This window comes from Mobula hypostoma (genome assembly GCF_963921235.1).
Source record: "Mobula hypostoma chromosome 5 unlocalized genomic scaffold, sMobHyp1.1 SUPER_5_unloc_2, whole genome shotgun sequence".
Classification (NCBI taxonomy): domain Eukaryota; kingdom Metazoa; phylum Chordata; class Chondrichthyes; order Myliobatiformes; family Myliobatidae; genus Mobula; species Mobula hypostoma.
This window is the reverse complement of record NW_026948114.1, coordinates 228,611-246,164: the sequence shown is the minus strand read 5'-3', so window position 1 is coordinate 246,164 and position 17,554 is coordinate 228,611. Positions and strand designations below refer to the sequence as shown.

The window sequence follows — 17,554 nt, the reverse complement described above, 5'->3', positions numbered from 1 at the left end:
GTCCAGGATAGCAGAAGGTCAGTGACGTGAGAAGTGGTGACCGGCGACCGGTGATGTGAGCAGACAGCTATGCATTTCATCTACGCCATTCTTGGAGTTCAGCGAGGGAGGCAGGAGCGAGGGGGCTGCGTGTAGGAACAAGCTAGTAATGGATGGGAACATGCCAGGAACAGCAGTAGGCTGGCAGTGAGTCACTAACACGCAGCAGGGTGGCAGGATGAGTGGGGAAGGGCGACGAGGTGATGGGAGACAGGATAGAGGAGGGGCGAGAAGGGGACAAACAGGGAAGGGGTAGTGAGGGGTGGGGAGGAGTGGGGACGGGGTGTGGAGAAGGGAGAGTTGGGAGAGGTACGGGGGAGATGTGCAGGGGAGGGGGGAGAGGCAGGAGGAGGGGCAGAGGTGGGGGGGAGGGGGAGGCAGGGGGAAGTGAGCAGTGGAGAGGGAGGGGAGGGTTAAGGAGGGGACATGTGGGGACTGTTGGAGAGAGGATGGGAGAGCTGGGGAAAAGAGATGTGAGGAGGGGAGGGGAGAGTTGGAGATGAGAGGCGAATGAAGGGGAATGGAAGGGAAGTGAAGGGAGGAGAAGGAGGGGAAAGGAGGGGAAAGGAGGGGAAAGGAGGGGAAAGGAGGGGAAAGGAGGGGAGGGGAAAGGAGGGGAAAGGAGGGGAGGGGATTGTTGGGGGAGTAGGGGCGTGTTGGGGAGGGGAGGGGAGTGTTGGGGAGGGGAGGGGAGTGTTGGGAAAAGGAGGGAAGTGTGGGGGAATTAGGGTGGGCAGGGAAATGGTGAGGAGGGGCGAGGAGAGGAGAGCGGGGAGGGGAAGTATGGGAACAGTGGAGATGGGATGGGAAGGGGACAGTTGGGGAGGTGTTGGACAGGGGGGGAGGGGAAGTTGGGGCAGGGAGGGGAGAGGAAAGTTGGGGGTGGGAAGGGGAGATGAAAGTTGGGGGCGGGGAGGTTATCTGAGTCTTGGGACAGTTCTGAAGTTTCCACTAGCCTCAGACAGAAAGCCGCTGCCTCACAGACATACTTTCCACTGACAGCTGACCTGTCCTGGCTCAGTATGGGCTGGAGCGGAACAGGCTCTTTAATCCTGCTCCACAAACTCTGGCTTTAATCCACTTGCTTCAAAAGCAGCTGGCCAGAAATATCCCAGCTAATCTATAACTGCCGGAGCTCTCTGCTCATGGTTAAAATTAGCCAGAATGTGGGTCTCTGTGCTGCAGAGACTCTCCCCTCCCCAAATGCAAAAATAGAATGATAGGAGGGATTTGGCATCAGTAACCCTCACTCGTCCACGCTCCACACACTTCCAGGTTACTTTAAACTTGTCTCTGCATTGAATTCCAGCCCTCCTACACCCCCACCCCCTGACACTTGCCCCTCGCACTTTGTCACTCACCCAGTGCCAAATAACTGCCTCTACCCTCTGCTGCTGAAACTTCCAGCCCAACCTTCCCCAATCCAGTCCAACACATGCATTTACCCATCTTCTTGTGTTCTACACGTTACCCTCACACACTCATCACCCCATCCTCCTGTATCCTACACCCTGTCCACCGATATACTACATTCCATCCTAACACACCGATCACCCCAACGGTCTAGATGCTAGAGGCCACTCTCACGTACCCATCACCCATCTGCCTGTACCCTAGAGGGGGTGAGGACAGGACGGAGTCAGGAATCATGGTGAGGGGAGTGAGAGGGGTTGTGACAGTGAGGGGTGTCTTCAGACAGGAAAGGTGGTGGGAGGGGTTTTCACTGGGCTCTAATACAAATGCAGACCAGGAAGGGTCAGAGAAACCACCTCCTGAACTTGCAACCCAGTCGTCAGCTGGTAATCTGAGGAGGACAAAGAGGTGGGAAATCACTGGCTGACGTCTACAGCCACCCTCTCCAACGGAAACAGGAGAGCGCAGAGCGGAATCCGATCACTAAATGGGTTACGGCATTAATTCCAGGTAACAGTAATCCCATCACACCCCTGATTAACGTCATGGGTAATCCAGAGAGAGGCACCTCACCAAATGGATAAATCCACAACAGCAGGAAGCGTAAATATGTCCCCATTACCAAGTCCACAGGGCACAGCCCCTGGCAACACTGAGCGGACTCCCTCCCACACTGCTGAACTTGCCGGTAGGGTGGCTGTAAGAAGTACCAGATCATCTGTCACAGCAGAAGGGACTCACAATGAGGAAGTTTGTCAAAGTTTTAGATAACATGCTAAATCTTTCACAAACTTCTAAGAAAGTAAATTCACTGCTGTGCTTTCTTTGTAATGACACTTACATGCTGGACCCAGGTCAGATCATCTGAATTGATAACACCAAGGAATTTAAAGTTGCTGACCCTTTGATGCCCTGAAGAGGACTGGCTCATGGACCTCTCGTTTCCTCCTCCTGCACTCAATAATCCACTCTTTGGTCTTTGGGTAAAGCCCTCCCAACCATTGATCACATCTACAAGGAGCCATGTCACAAGGAAGCAGGACCCCCACCACCCAGGTCATGCTCTCTCCTTCCTGCTGCCATCAGGATGAGGTGCACGAGTCTCAGGCCTCACACCACCAGCTTCAGGAACGGTCTCCTAACTTCACTCAGCCCAACACTGAACAGTTCCCACAACATACCGACCCATATCCAGAACTCTTCATCTCACGTTTTCATTAATTATTGCTTATGTATGGATGGATACATGCATTTGTTTAGTTTTACTTTGAACTTTGAAAGGAGGAACACACATAAGTTGCAGGAGGAACTCAGCAGGTCAGGCAGCATCTACGGAGGAGAATGAACAGTCCAGCATCATTCATGTTTATTCCGTTCCACAGATGCTTCAACCCATAAAAGTGTGAGGTGATTCATTTTGGAAGGTTGAATTTGAAGACAAATTACAGGGTTAATGGCAGGATCCTTAGCAGCGTGGAGGGACAGAGGGATTGGGGTCCACATCCATTGATCTCTCAAAGTTACCACACAAGTTAAGAGGCGTGTGGTGTGTTGGCCTTCATTAATTGGGTATTGAGTTCAAGAGCCACGAGGTAATGTTGTAGTTATTATTAAATCCTGGTTAGGCCACATTTGGAATATTGTGTTCAGTTCCGGTCGCCTCATTATAGGAAAGATGTGGAAGCTCTAGAGAAGGTGCATCCAAGATGGTGCCTGGATTAGAAGCATGTCTTATGACAAAAGGCTGAGCAAGCTAGGGCTTTCCTCATCGGAGAGAAGCAGGTTGAGAGTCAGCCAAAGACTTTTTCCCAGTGTGGAAATGTCCAATACAAGGGGGCATAATTTTAAGGTAATTGGAGGGTTATCAGAGGTAGTTTTTTTTTAAAAACACAAAGTGGTGGGTGTGTGAAACGCACTGCCAGTGGTGGTGATGGTGGCATAGGATGATACATTAGGGTCATTTAAGAGACAGATAGGCTCATAGATGATAGAAATATAGAGGGCTTTGTGGGAGGGAAGGGTTAGATTGATCTTAGAGTAGGTTAAAATGTCGACACAACATTGTGGGCCAAAGGGCCTGTACTGTTCTACAGTACACTCTATGCATTCTGACTGCTGAGTTCTTCCAGCACTGTGTCGGTGTTGCTCCGGATTTCCAGCAACTGTGGAATCTCCTGTGTTAATGAGGGAAAGAGCAGGCACTGGCAGCATTGAATGTGGAGCGATGGGAACACAGACAGCGAGCAGGAGCCAGGCATTCGGACACTGAGCCACATTCACCCTGAAGAAAGGCAACAGGAACGTCCCCCCTGCCCACACGGTACCTGAATCTGCATCCTGCCTCCTGTGCGCACACTCTGACAGTGACCCGAAGCTGCCATCTCAGCCATTCGCTTCTCCATCTGCTCCAGACGCTCGAGGATCGACATGCGGAACTGGTTATCTGAGGGACACCATCGGTACTCAGATCAGCACATCATTCAACAAACACTAAAAGGCCCACAATACGGCCCTGTGGTACAAAACTAGAGTACAGTGCCTATACAGACAGGTCTGCACTAAGTAACATGTACGGTGCTGGTATGGATAAGTTTGTCTCTATATAACAGCAGGGTATAGTACCAGAGGGGACAGGTCTGTCACTGTATAACACTGGGGTACAGTACCAGTGGGGGTGGGTCTGGCACTGTATAACACTGGGGTGGCGTTCCAGTGGGACGGGTCTGTCACTGTACAACACTGGGGTACAGTACCAGAGGGGACGGGTCTGTCACTGCATAACACTGGGGTACAGTACCAGTGGGACCAGTCTGTCACTGTATATCACTGGGGTAGAGTACCAGTGGGGACAGGTCTGTCACTATGTATCAGTGGGGTACAGTACCAGTGGGGATGGGTCCATCACTGTATAACACTGGGGTACAGTACCCGTGGGGACTGGTCTGACACTATAACACTGGGGTAGAGTACCAGTGGGACCAGTCTGTCACTATGTATCACTGGGGTACAGTACTGGTAGAGAGAGTTCTGTCGCTGCATAACAGTGGGCTACAGTACTGGTAGGGGCCATTCTGTCACTGTATAACACTGGAGTACAGTACAGGTGGTGATGGGTCTGTCAGTGTATGATGCTGGGGTATGGTACTAGTGGGGATGGGTCTGTCACTGTATAACACTTGGGTATAGTACTGATGGGGTTGGGGCTGTCACTGTATAACACTGGGATACAGTACTGGTGTGATGGGGTGACAGTGTATAATGGTGGAGTAAAGCACCAGTGAGGGTGAGTCTGTCACTGTGTAACACCAGGGTACAGCACCACTGTGGACAGGTCCTTCACTGATCACACTGGGTCTGTTACTGTGTATGATTGGGGTACATATCTGTTACTTATAATGCTGGGTACAGCACTAGTTGGGATGGGTCTTTCACTGTGTAACACCGGGGTACAATACCAGAGGGGACAGGTCTGCCTCTGTATAACACTTGGGTACAGTGGCAGTGGTCAGGTCTGTCTTTGTACAATATTGGGGTACAGTAACAGTGGGGACAGGTCTATCACAGTATAACACTGGGGCACAGTACTGGTGTGGATGGGTTTGTCACTGGAGTACAGTCCTGGTGGGGATGAGTCTGTCACTGTGGAGTACTGATAGGGACAGGTCCATCACCGTATAATGCCGGGTGTAGTTCCAGAGGGGATAGGTCTGTCTCAGTATAACACTGAGGTACAGTGCCGGTGGGGACTAGTATGTCACTGGGATATGGTACTAGCAGGGACAGGTCCATCACTGTATTATACTGAGTGCAGTACCAGAGAGGACAAGTCTGCTCAGTTTAACACTGGGGCACAGTACTGGTGGGGATGGGTCTGTCACGATAACACTGGGGTACCATACTGGTAGGGATGGGTATCACTGTATATAACACTGGGTACAGTACCAGTGAGGTCTGGTCTGTCACTGTATAACACGGGGGTACAGTGCTGGAGAGGTCTGGTCTGTCACTGTATATAACACTGGGTACAGTACCAGTGAGGTCTGGTCTGTCACTGTATATAACACTGGGTACAGTACCAGTGAGGTCTGGTCTGTCACTGTATAACACTGGGGTACAGTGCTGGTGAGGTCTGGTCTGTCACTGTATACAACACTGGGTACAGTACCAGTGAGGTCTGGTCTGTCACTGTATAAGACGGGGGTACAGTGCTGGTGAGGTCTGGTCTGTCACCGTATAACACAGGGGTACAGTCCTGGTGAGGTCTGGTCTGTCACTGTATACAACACTGGGTACAGTACCAGTGAGGTCTGGTCTGTCACTATATAACACGGGGGTACAGTGCTGGTGAGGTCTGGTCTGTCACCGTATAACATAGGGGTACAGTGCTGGTGAGGTCTGGTCTGTCACCGTATAACACAGGGGTACGGTCCTGGTGAGGTCTGGTCTGTCACTGTATACAACATTGGGTACAGTACCAGTGAGGTCTGGTCTGTCACTGTATAACACGGGGGTACAGTGCTGGTGAGGTCTGGTCTGTCACTGTATAACACGGGGGTACAGTGCTGGTGAGGTCTGGTCTGTCACTGTATAACACGGGGGTACAGTGCTGGTGAGGTCTGGTCTGTCACCGTATAACACAGGGGTACGGTCCTGGTGAGGTCTGGTCTGTCACTGTATACAACATTGGGTACAGTACCAGTGAGGTCTGGTCTGTCACTGTATAACACAGGGGTACAGTGCTGGTGAGGTCTGGTCTGTCACTGTATAACACGGGGGTACAGTGCTGGTGAGGTCTGGTCTGTCACTGTATAACACAGGGGTACAGTCCTGGTGAGGTCTGGTCTGTCACTGTATACAACACTGGGTACAGTACCAGTGAGGTCTGGTCTGTCACTGTATAACACAGGGGTAACAGTGCTGGTGAGGTCTGGTCTGTCACTGTATATAACACTGGGTACAGGACCAGTGAGGTCTGGTCTGTCACTGTATATAACACTGGGTACAGTACCAGTGAGGTCTGGTCTGTCACTGTATAACACAGGGGTACAGTGCTGGTGAGGTCTGGTCTGTCACTGTATAACACGGGGGTACAGTGCTGGTGAGGTCTGGTCTGTCACTGTATATAACACTGGGTACAGTACCAGTGAGGTCTGGTCTGTCACTGTATATAACACAGGGGTACAGTGCTGGTGAGGTCTGGTCTGTCACTGTATACAACACTGGGTACAGTACCAGTGAGGTCTGGTCTGTCACTGTATATAACACGGGGGTACAGTGCTGGCGAGGTCTGGTCAGTCACTGTATACCACACTGAGTACAGTACCAGTGAGGTCTGGTCTGTCACTGTATAACACTGGGGTGCAGTACTGGTAGGGACGGGTCTGTCACTGTATAACACTGGGGTGCAGTACTGGTGAGGTCTGGTCTGTCACTGTATAACACTGGGGTGCAGTACTGGTGGGGACGGGTCTGTCATTTTGTAACACCAGGGTACCGTACCAATGTGTACGGGTCTGTCACTGTATAACACTGGGGTAGAGTACCAGTGGGGGCGCATCTGTTACTGTATAATGCTGGATGCAGCACTAGCTGGGATGGGTTTTTCTCTGTATAACACCAGGCTACAAAACCAGAGGGGACATGTCTGCCTCTGTATTACACTTGTATACAGTGGCAGTGGGACGGGTCTGTCTCTGTACAACACTGGGGTACAGTGCTAGTGGGGATGGATCTGTCACTTTGTAACACCAGGGTACAGTACCAGTGGGGACAGGACTGCCTCTGTATAACACTTGGGTATAGTGGCAGTGGGGATTGGTCTGTCTTTGTATAACACTGGGGTACAGTACCGGTTGGGATGTGTATGTCACCGTATAACACCAGGGTACAGTACTGGTGGGGACAGGTTTGTCACTGTATAACACTGAGGTACAGTACTAGTGAGGATGAGTTTGTCATTGTGTAACACTGGGTGCAGTACCATGGAGAGGTGTCTGTCACTGTATAACACAGGGGCACAGTACCTGTGGGGACGGGTCTGTCATTGTATAACCACTGGGATATAGTAATGGTGGGGGGCAGGTCTATCACTGTATAACATTGATGTACAGCAGTGGTGGGGATGGGTCTGTCACTGTATGACATTGGAGTACCATACCAGTGGGGACTGCTCCGTCAGTACCAGTACCAGAGGGGACAGGTTCATCTCTCAATAACATTGGGATATGGTACCAGTGTGTGGGCACGTGGCCAAGTGGTTAAGGCATTGGACTAGCTACCTGAAGGTCGTGAGTTCGAGCCCCAGCCGAGGGCACGTGTTGTGTCCTTCAGCAAGGCACTTAATCACACATTGCTCTGTGACGACACTGGTGCCAAGCTGTATGGGTCCCAATGCCCTTCCCTTGGACAACATTGGTATCGTGGAGAGGGGAGACTTGCAGCATGGGCAACTGCTGGTCTTCCATACAACCTTGCCCAGGCCTACGCCCTGGAGAGTGAAGACTTTCCAGGGGCAGATCCATGGTCTTGCAAGACTAACGGATGCCTTTATGGTACCAATGGGGATGGGTCAGTCACTGTATAACTCTGGGGTACATTACTGGTGGGGATGGGTCTGTCACTGCATAACATTGGGGTACAGTACCGGTGGGGACTAGTTTGTCACTGGGTGCTATAGCAGTAGGGACAGATCTGTCACTGTATAATACTGGGGCACAGTAGCAGTGGGGATGGTATTTCACTGTACAGAACCAGGGTACAGTACCAGTCGGGATGGCTCTGGCACTGTGCAACACCGCAGTAGTAGAGTTGGTGGTGAGGAAGGCAAATGCAGTGTTAGCATTCATTTCAAGAGGTCTCAAATACAAGAGCAGGGATGTGATGCTGAGGCTTTACAGGGCACTGGTGAGGCCACACTTTGAATATTGTGAACAGTTTTGGGTCCTCATATAAGAAAAGATGGAGAGGGTTCAGAGGAGGTTCACAAGGATGATTCCGAGAATGAAAAGGTTATTATACGAGGGACGTTTGATGGCTCTGGGTCTGTACTTGCTGGAATTTAGAAGGATGAGGGGAAATCTCATTGAAACCTTTTGAATGCTGAAAGGCCTAGACAGAGTAGCTGTGGAAATGATGTTTCCCATGGTGGGGGAGTCTAGAACAAGAGGGCACAGCCTCAGAATAGAGGAGCATCCATCTAAAACAGAGATGCGGAGAAATTTCTTTAACCAGAGTGCGGTGAATTTGTGGAAATTATTACCACAGGCAGCTGTGGAGGCTAAGTTGTTGGGCGTACTTAAGGCAGAGCTTGATAGGTTCTTGATTGGGCACAGCATCAAAGGTTATGGGGAGAAGGCTGGGGAGTGGGACTGGGGGCCTGGGGGGGAGGATCAGCCATGATGAAGTGGTGGAGTAGACCTGATGGGCCAAATGGCCTAATTCTGCTCCTATGTCTTATGGAACCATACAGGTTCAGTACCAGAGGGGACAGGACCATCTCGGTATAACACTGGGGTACAGTACCAGTGGGGATGGGTCTGTCACTGTATAACACTGGGGTACAGTACCAGTGGGGATGGATCTGTCACTGTATAACACCAGGGTACAGTACCGGTGGGGATGGGTCTGTCACTGTATAACACTGGGGTACAGTACCAGTGGGGATGGGTCTGTCACTGTATAACACCAGGGTACAGTACCAGTGGGGATGGGTTTGTCACTGTATAACACCAGGGTACAGTACCAGTGGGGACAGGGTTGTCACTGTACAACACTGGGGTACAGTACCAGTGGGGCGGGTTTGTCGCTGTACAACACTAGGGTGCAGTACCAGTGGGAATGGGTCTGCCATTCTATAACACTGGGGTACAGTACCAGTGGGGACAGGCTTGCCACTGTATAACACTGGGGTACAGTATCAGTGGGGATGGGGGTTGTCACTGTATAACACTGGGGTACAGTACCAGTGGGGATGGGTCTGTCACTGTATAACACCAGGGTACAGTACCAGTGGGGATGGGTTTGTCACTGTATAACACCAGGGTACAGTACCAGTGGGGATGGGTTTGTCACTGTATAACACCAGGGTACAGTACCAGTGGGGACAGGGTTGTCACTGTACAACACTAGGGTGCAGTACCAGTGGGGATGGGGGTTGTCACTGTATAACACTGGGGTACAGTACCAGTGGGGATGGGTCTGTCACTGTATAACACTAGGGTACAGTACCAGTGGGGACAGGGTTGTCACTGTACAACACTAGGGTGCAGTACCAGTGGGAATGGGTCTGCCACTGTATAACACTGGGGTACAGTATCAGTGGGGACAGGCTTGCCACTGTATAACACTGGGGTACAGTACCAGTGGGGCGGGTTTGTCACTGTACAACACTAGGGTGCAGTACCAGTGGGAATGGGTCTGCCATTCTATAACACTGGGGTACAGTACCAGTGCAGACATGTCCTTTACCAGGTAACACTGGGGTACTGTAGCAGTGGGGATGCAATTTGAACTAATTGTTAATGAGACCATTACTCTGATGTTCTGATGTCTGCGATTCACTGAACGTTGATTTTGGAACAGTACCCACAGGTCAGGCCATTTGGCCAAGATCATTCAGATAATAATAGCTGCATTCATCCTAAAACTAATCTCATCTGTCTGCACAACATGTCTATCCCTCATTCCCAGTACATTCATGCATTTGTCTAACAGCCTCCTTAACCTTTGTCATATCTGCCTTCTCCACCACCCTTCAGCAGCACCTTCCAGGCACCCACCACGCTGTGCCCAACACACCTTTGAACTTATCCCCTCTCAGTTTAGGTGCATGCTTCTGGGATTAGGTGTTTTAAATTTGGGGAAACAAATTCTGTCCTTACATCTTAAAATTTAATAAGCTCTGTCAGTTCTCCGTTCCAGAAAAAATAGCGCAAGTTTGTGCAGCTTCCTGTTCTATCTAGCTCATGATCTCTAATCCATGCAGCATTCTGGTAAGCCTCTTCTGCACCCTGTAAAACCTCCACATTCTTTCTGTAATGGGGCAACCAGAAGTGAATGTGATTCTCCAGATACCACTTCACTAGAATTTTATGTAACAACAACTTCCCAAGCTTTGAACTTAATTCCTTAATTAATAAAGGCAAGCATGCTGTATGACTTCCTTACATATTGACTTCTGTGGCAACTTCAGGGAGCTGTGGACTTTAACCCCAAGATCCCTTGGTGCATCAACACTTAACATTAACTGTGTACCATCCCTTTACATTTGACCCCCCGAAAGTGCAACACTCCATCTTTGCCCAGGTTAAACTCCATCTGCCATTTTCCCATTCATATCTGCAATTGTATCCTTCACCAATTGTCATAAAGTCTGTAACCTTACATCGACATTTTCATCTAGGCCATTTATATTCATCACAAACAGGAGAGGCCCCAATAGGGATCCCTGCAGAACACCAGACAGTATCAGTCCCATCACCCACTACCCTCTATCTTCCATGGACAAGCCATTTCTGAATTCAAACGGCCAAGTCACTGTGAATCCCATGCATCTTAATCTTCTGGATGAACCTCCCAGGGGGACCTGATCAAAATTCATTCCACAAACGATCTGCTCCCTTCTGATCTCCATGTTGGGTCTGTCAGGGCCTCTGCCTCTCCTTATGAGGTACCAGTTACTATAAAACATACCAATGGCCTTCAGGGTGCATGACCCTCGAGTCGCCACCGACACCCACTGCAGCCTGCTCACCCCCTATCAATGGTCACACCACTCTGTCCCGCCCGGATGGCAGCCCTGGACACCACAGCTCACCACTCTACCTGGCTGGCAATCACCGGCAACGCTTTCAGACCCCAGCTCACGCCACTGCCATCAGCTGTTTGATCAGACTGACACCACACTGTCCACTGTCCCCCTGGCTCCTGTCCCAGTGGCTTTCTGTCCACTCAGAGTGTTTGTCCCTGCTGGAGAACAGGGCAGACCAGATTTCTGAGCAGCAGTAAGGCAGCCCTGGCATTGTCCATCAGAGGCAGACTGTCAGTGACAGATTCCATTCCAATAAGCACAGCGGGGTGGCTGTGTCCATGCTCCAGCAACAGCTAGAGTGTATACAGTCTGTAGGACACATCCTGCCCCTGTTGACCACACACACACACCAGTGAAGTTATCAGTGCACTGTGCAGTCCATACTGTGGGAACACTTGCTGCATTCCCCACTCCTGCCCACTTACAGCCACCCTGTCTAAACACCTACAGCCCAGCACTGCCATATGCCTTGTGTCATGTTTACCCGTGTACCTGCTCCTTCCCCACCACAGACACACACACCTCAACTCCCACCACAGGTGGGATGCAGTAACTGGCAAAGGTCATGCTCCCCAGCAATACCCCATGTCCTGTGACACGTTTACCCCATGTAACCTCTACCTGACAAACCACAAACCAACACATCATGAACCTACACACACATGCACTGCGGACCCACTTACCCAGGCACTGCGGACTAACATACCCACATACCCACGCACTGCGGACTCACATACCCACGCACTGCGGACCCACATACCCACATACTCACGCACTGCAGACCCACATACTCACGCACTGCGGACCCACATACCCACGCACTGCGGACTCACATACCCACGCACTGCGGACCCACATACCCACGCACTGCGGACCCACATACCCACGCACTGCGGACCCACATACCCACGCACTGCGGACTCACATACCCACGCACTGCGGACCCACATACCCACGCACTGCGGACCCACATACCCACTCAGAGGACCCACATACCCACGCACTGCGGACCCACATACCCACGCACTGTGGACTCACATACCCACGCACTGCGGACCCACATACCCACTCAGAGGACCCATATACCCATGCACTGCGGACTCACATACTCACGCACTGCGGACCCACATACCCACGCACTGCGGACTCACATACCCACGCACTGCGGACCCACATACCCACGCACTGCGGACCCACATACCCACTCAGAGGACCCACATACCCACGCACTGCGGACTCACATACCCACGCACTGCGGACCCACATACCCACATACTCACGCACTGCAGACCCACATACTCACGCACTGCGGACCCACATACCCACGCACTGCGGACCCACATACCCACGCACTGCGGACCCACATACCCACGCACTGCGGACTCACATACCCACGCACTGCGGACCCACATACCCACGCACTGCGGACCCACATACCCACTCAGAGGACCCACATACCCACGCACTGCGGACCCACATACCCACGCACTGTGGACTCACATACCCACGCACTGCGGACCCACATACCCACTCAGAGGACCCACATACCCACGCACTGCGGACCCACATACCCACGCACTGCGGACCCACATACCCACGCACTGCGGACCCACATACCCACGCACTGCGGACCCACATACCCACTCAGAGGACCTACATACCCACGCACTGCGGACCCACATACCCACGCACTGCGGACCCACATACCCACTCAGAGGACCTACATACCCACGCACTGCGGACCCACATACCCATATACCCACGCACTGTGGACCCACATACCCACATACTCACGCACTGCGGACTCACATACCCATATACCCACGCACTGTGGACCCACATACCCACGCACTGCGGACCCACATACCCACGCACTGCGGACTCACATACCCACGCACTGCGGACTCACATACCCATATACCCACGCACTGCGGACTCACATACTCACGCACTGCGGACTCATACTCATATACCCGCGCACTGCGGACTCACATACCCACGCACTGCGGACCCACATACCCACTCAGAGGACCCACATACCCACGCACTGCGGACCCACATACCCACATACTCACGCACTGCGGACTCACATACCCATATACCCACGCACTGCGGACCCACATACCCACATACTCACGCACTGCGGACTCACATACCCACTCAGAGGACCCACATACCCACTCAGAGGACCCACATACCCACGCACTGCGGACCCGCATACCTACTCAGAGGACCCACATACCCACGCACTGCGGACTCACATACCCACTCAGAGGACCCACATACCCACGCACTGCGGACCCACATACCCACGCACTGTGGACTCACATACCCACGCACTGCGCACCCACATACCCACGCACTGCGGACTCACATACTCACGCACTGCGGACCCACATACCCACGTACTGCGGACCCACATACCCACGCACTGCGGACTCACATACCCACGCACTGCGGACCCACATACCCACGCACTGCGGACCCACATACCCACGCACTGCGGACCCACATACCCACTCAGAGGACCTACATACCCACGCACTGCGGACCCACATACCCATATACCCACGCACTGCGGACCCACATACCCACTCAGAGGACCCACATACCCACGCACTGCGGACCCACATACCCACATACTCACGCACTGCGGACTCACATACCCACATACCCACGCACTGCGGACCCACATACCCACGCACTGCGGACCCACATACCCACATACTCACGCACTGCGGACTCACATACCCATATACCCACGCACTGCGGACCCATATACCCGCGCACTGCGGACTCACATACTCACGCACTGCGGACTCATACTCATATACCCGCGCACTGCAGACTCACATACCCACGCACTGCGGACCCACATACCCACTCAGAGGACCCACATACCCACTCAGAGGACCCACATACCTACATACTCACGCACTGCGGACTCACATACCCATATACCCACGCACTGTGGACCCACATACCCACATACTCACGCACTGCGGACTCACATACCCATATACCCACGCACTGCGGACCCATATACCCGCGCACTGCGGACTCACATACTCATATACCCGCACACTGCGGACTCACGTACCCACATACCCACGCACTGCAGACCCAGGCACCATGGACCCACTCACCACTGACCCACATTGCGAACCCACTCACCACAGGTGGGATGCTGAATGCCTCGTGTTGGTAACAGTGCCTATTCCTCAATACCTCAGAGGTACCAGTCTGTTTTCGTTTATCCAGCCACAAGAAATCACCCAACACTCAACTGGGTGCTGAGCAGCTGCAGCCATGACCGCCATGCTCCCTGCGCATCCCACAGAGTGGGTACGCTTACCCTCCACTGAGGCAGCACCCTGCGTGACGTACCTTCCTCCCCATGATCCATCTCCCATGGACTAGGACACAGAGCGCTCAACTCCAGTAACTTCTCCCTCACTCCCCAGAGATGCTCCACATCCCCAGGTGTTTCCCTCTTACAGAGCAGTCAGGGGCGAGCTCACGTTGACAGGACGTCAGCCTGGGTCCGCCAGGGCATCTTTCTATAATGGGCTGGGGAGGGGGAGGGGGAGTGGGATACTGCATTTACCAGAGGACGGATGGCAGGCAGGACGGAGAGAGCCTCGCCAGGCACTGCCAGAGTTGGTCAGGCCACCAGTAAACAGCAACTGAGGGTGGCCCAAGCTTGCTGTCCCTGTAAATGTCACACGTGTAGTCGAACCAGCTGCCTCATCCACCTTGTCAGCCTAGCCAATCCACTTCAGGCCAAGTCCCCGACCTCCAAAGTTCTTTTCCGTGGAAGGCAGCGAATGGTGTCTGGTGTCCAGCACAGAGTGCAGCTCTTAACTCCTGCATTATGACATATCTAAATGACTCCCCACCCCCCCACCCAGACCAAAATAACCTGGGGCTGGCCAGGAGCCCGCAGCTGTGTCAAGTGGCCCTTGCTCGACCCCCTCCTCCCCACACACACGCCAGACAGTCTGCAGCCCAGCCTCCACCCTCTCTGCCACAGCCTATCAGTCAATCACTTAATAAGCTCAGTCAGGGGCCGGCCCCACAGCTGCTGGCAGACACAGGCTAATCAAATCCCTCAACCGCCAGCTGCCAGAGCCGTTCAGGGCACTGGCCCGCACTGACAAAGAGCGGCCAGCACGGACCCGTCACTGACAAACAACACATCACACTGCCGAGTGTCCCACACTTGCACAGAGTAGCCAGCATGGGCCCAGCACTGGCAGAGGGTGCTTCACACCCCACTGGCAGATATCACCTCGCACTGGCGGAGCACCCCCCCACACACACACACACACCGGCCGGCTGGCGGAGAGCACTCTGTGGTGACAGAGTGCCCTGTACCGGCCATACTTTCAGACAGGACCTCACACTGGCCAAGCACTGGCAGAGGGCAGTCTGCACTGGCAGGAAGTTCTCCATATTGCCCCATACTAGCCAGGCACAGGCAGAGAGGGCTCTGTGGCGCCAAAGTGCCTGTATTGCCCACACTGACAGAGAGCACCCGGCACTAGTCTGGCAGTGACAAACAGCACCCCACACTGGCAGAGGGTGCCCTACATAGGCTGACAGCTCCCCAAACTGTCCAAGAAAGGACAGCACTGTGGGAGAAGCAGTACCGAGGGTGGCAGATCCGGCAGTGGGAGTTGAACTCCATCTGCTACAACGTCTGCCCCAAGCATAACACGCTGAGCTCTACGAGTTCCATGGTCAGGGATATGTATAAGATGCCAGCAAACGTCACAGGTACATATGCTGCTGACATCCCAGACAGTGGAAATGTAATCCCAGGATCCTAATCATGAAGGAGAGAGAACAGGACTGTTCGGAAGTGCTTTATAAAGTGTGGGTTAGACCACAGAAGGAGCCCTGTGTGAATTTTGGTCACCAGAGTACAGGGGCAATTCCCCAGGATGGTCCTGGGATAGGGTGGTTCATTTATGGAAAGAGAGGTCAGATGGGGTGGGGTGGAGTGGAGGAGACTGACAGAAGACCTGACTGAGGTGCACGTGCTATGTGGAGGCATAGATAAGCACGATAGAAGGAAGCTTTTGCCAAAAGGAAAGGCATCTAAAACCAGAGAGACGCAAACACGAGGAATTCTGCAGATGCTGGAAATTCAAGCAACACACATCAAAGTTGCTGGTGAACGCAACAGGCCAGGCAGCATCTCTAGGAAGAGGTACAGTCGACGTTTCAGGCCGAGACCCTTCGTCAGGACTAACTGAAAGAAGAGCTAGTAAGAGATTTGAAAGTGGGAGGGGGAGGGGGAGATCCAAAATGATAGGAGAAGACAGGAGGTGGGGGGGATGGAGCCAAGAGCTGGACAGGTGATTGTAAAAGGGATACGAGAGGATCATGGGACAGGAGGCCCAGGGAGAAGGAAAAGGGGGAGGGAGAAAAACTCGGGAGGATGGGCAAGGGGTATAGTCAGAGGGACAGAGGGAGAAAAAGAGAGAGAGAAAATAAATAAATAAATAAATAACAGATGGGGTACGAAGGGGAGGTGGGGCATTAATGGAAGTTAGAGAAGTCAATGTTCATGCTATCAGGTTGGAGGCTACCCCGATGGAATATAAGGTGTTGTTCCTCCAACCTGAGTGTGGCTTCATCTTGACAGTAGAGGAGGCTGTGCATAGGCATATGAGAATGGGAATGGGACTTGGAATTAAAATGTGTGGCCATTGGGAGATCCTGCTTTCTCTGGCGGACAGAGAGAAACCAGAGAGAGTTCACTCAAAGATGTAAAAGATTTTAAAGGAATTTGAAGAATTGTTTCCCCAAGAGGGACTCACTACCTGAGGGCTGGTGGGGTAGAGACTCACGCAAGAATCAGAATCACCAAGACAGTGGATTAGTCAGTAGAGACAGGCAGATGAGTAACGCCACACACAAAGGGTGGAATAGGTTGAATTCTCATCATGTGACCATGTGTGGGGGCAAACCCAGCCATTCCCATCCAACCCTAGAATCGCTCCAGCCTAGAATTACTTCAAGATAGAATTCCTCACCTCAGGGGTCAGGGGCTGTGGGGAAACAGGGATTTCTGAGTACTATGGGAACCATAGATTTGGGGAGTGTGCAGGGAACATCACAGAGGTTGGTTTGCTGAGCGTACTGTACTGCACAGCAGACCGGAGCACTGAGAGACCCACTCCTGGTGTGTTCAGAAAGAATGACTAAAGTTAGTGCCAACCCTCACCCCCTTGGGCAGCTCCGGGTACTCCATAACCAGAGTTACTTCCCTTGTGCTGCAGTCCA

General features: G+C 52.5%; 1 protein-coding gene across 1 annotated transcript in view; it reads right to left on the bottom strand.

The window, feature by feature from the left end:
* The window catches only part of LOC134341118 (calmodulin-binding transcription activator 2-like), a 156,629-nt gene that overhangs the window by 60,311 nt on the left and 78,764 nt on the right, over positions 1–17,554 (bottom strand). Inside the window, exon 11 of the mRNA XM_063038888.1 lies at positions 3,777–3,895. Within this exon, the coding sequence (XP_062894958.1) occupies positions 3,777–3,895 (119 nt within the window). The remainder of the gene's footprint in view (positions 1–3,776; positions 3,896–17,554) is intronic.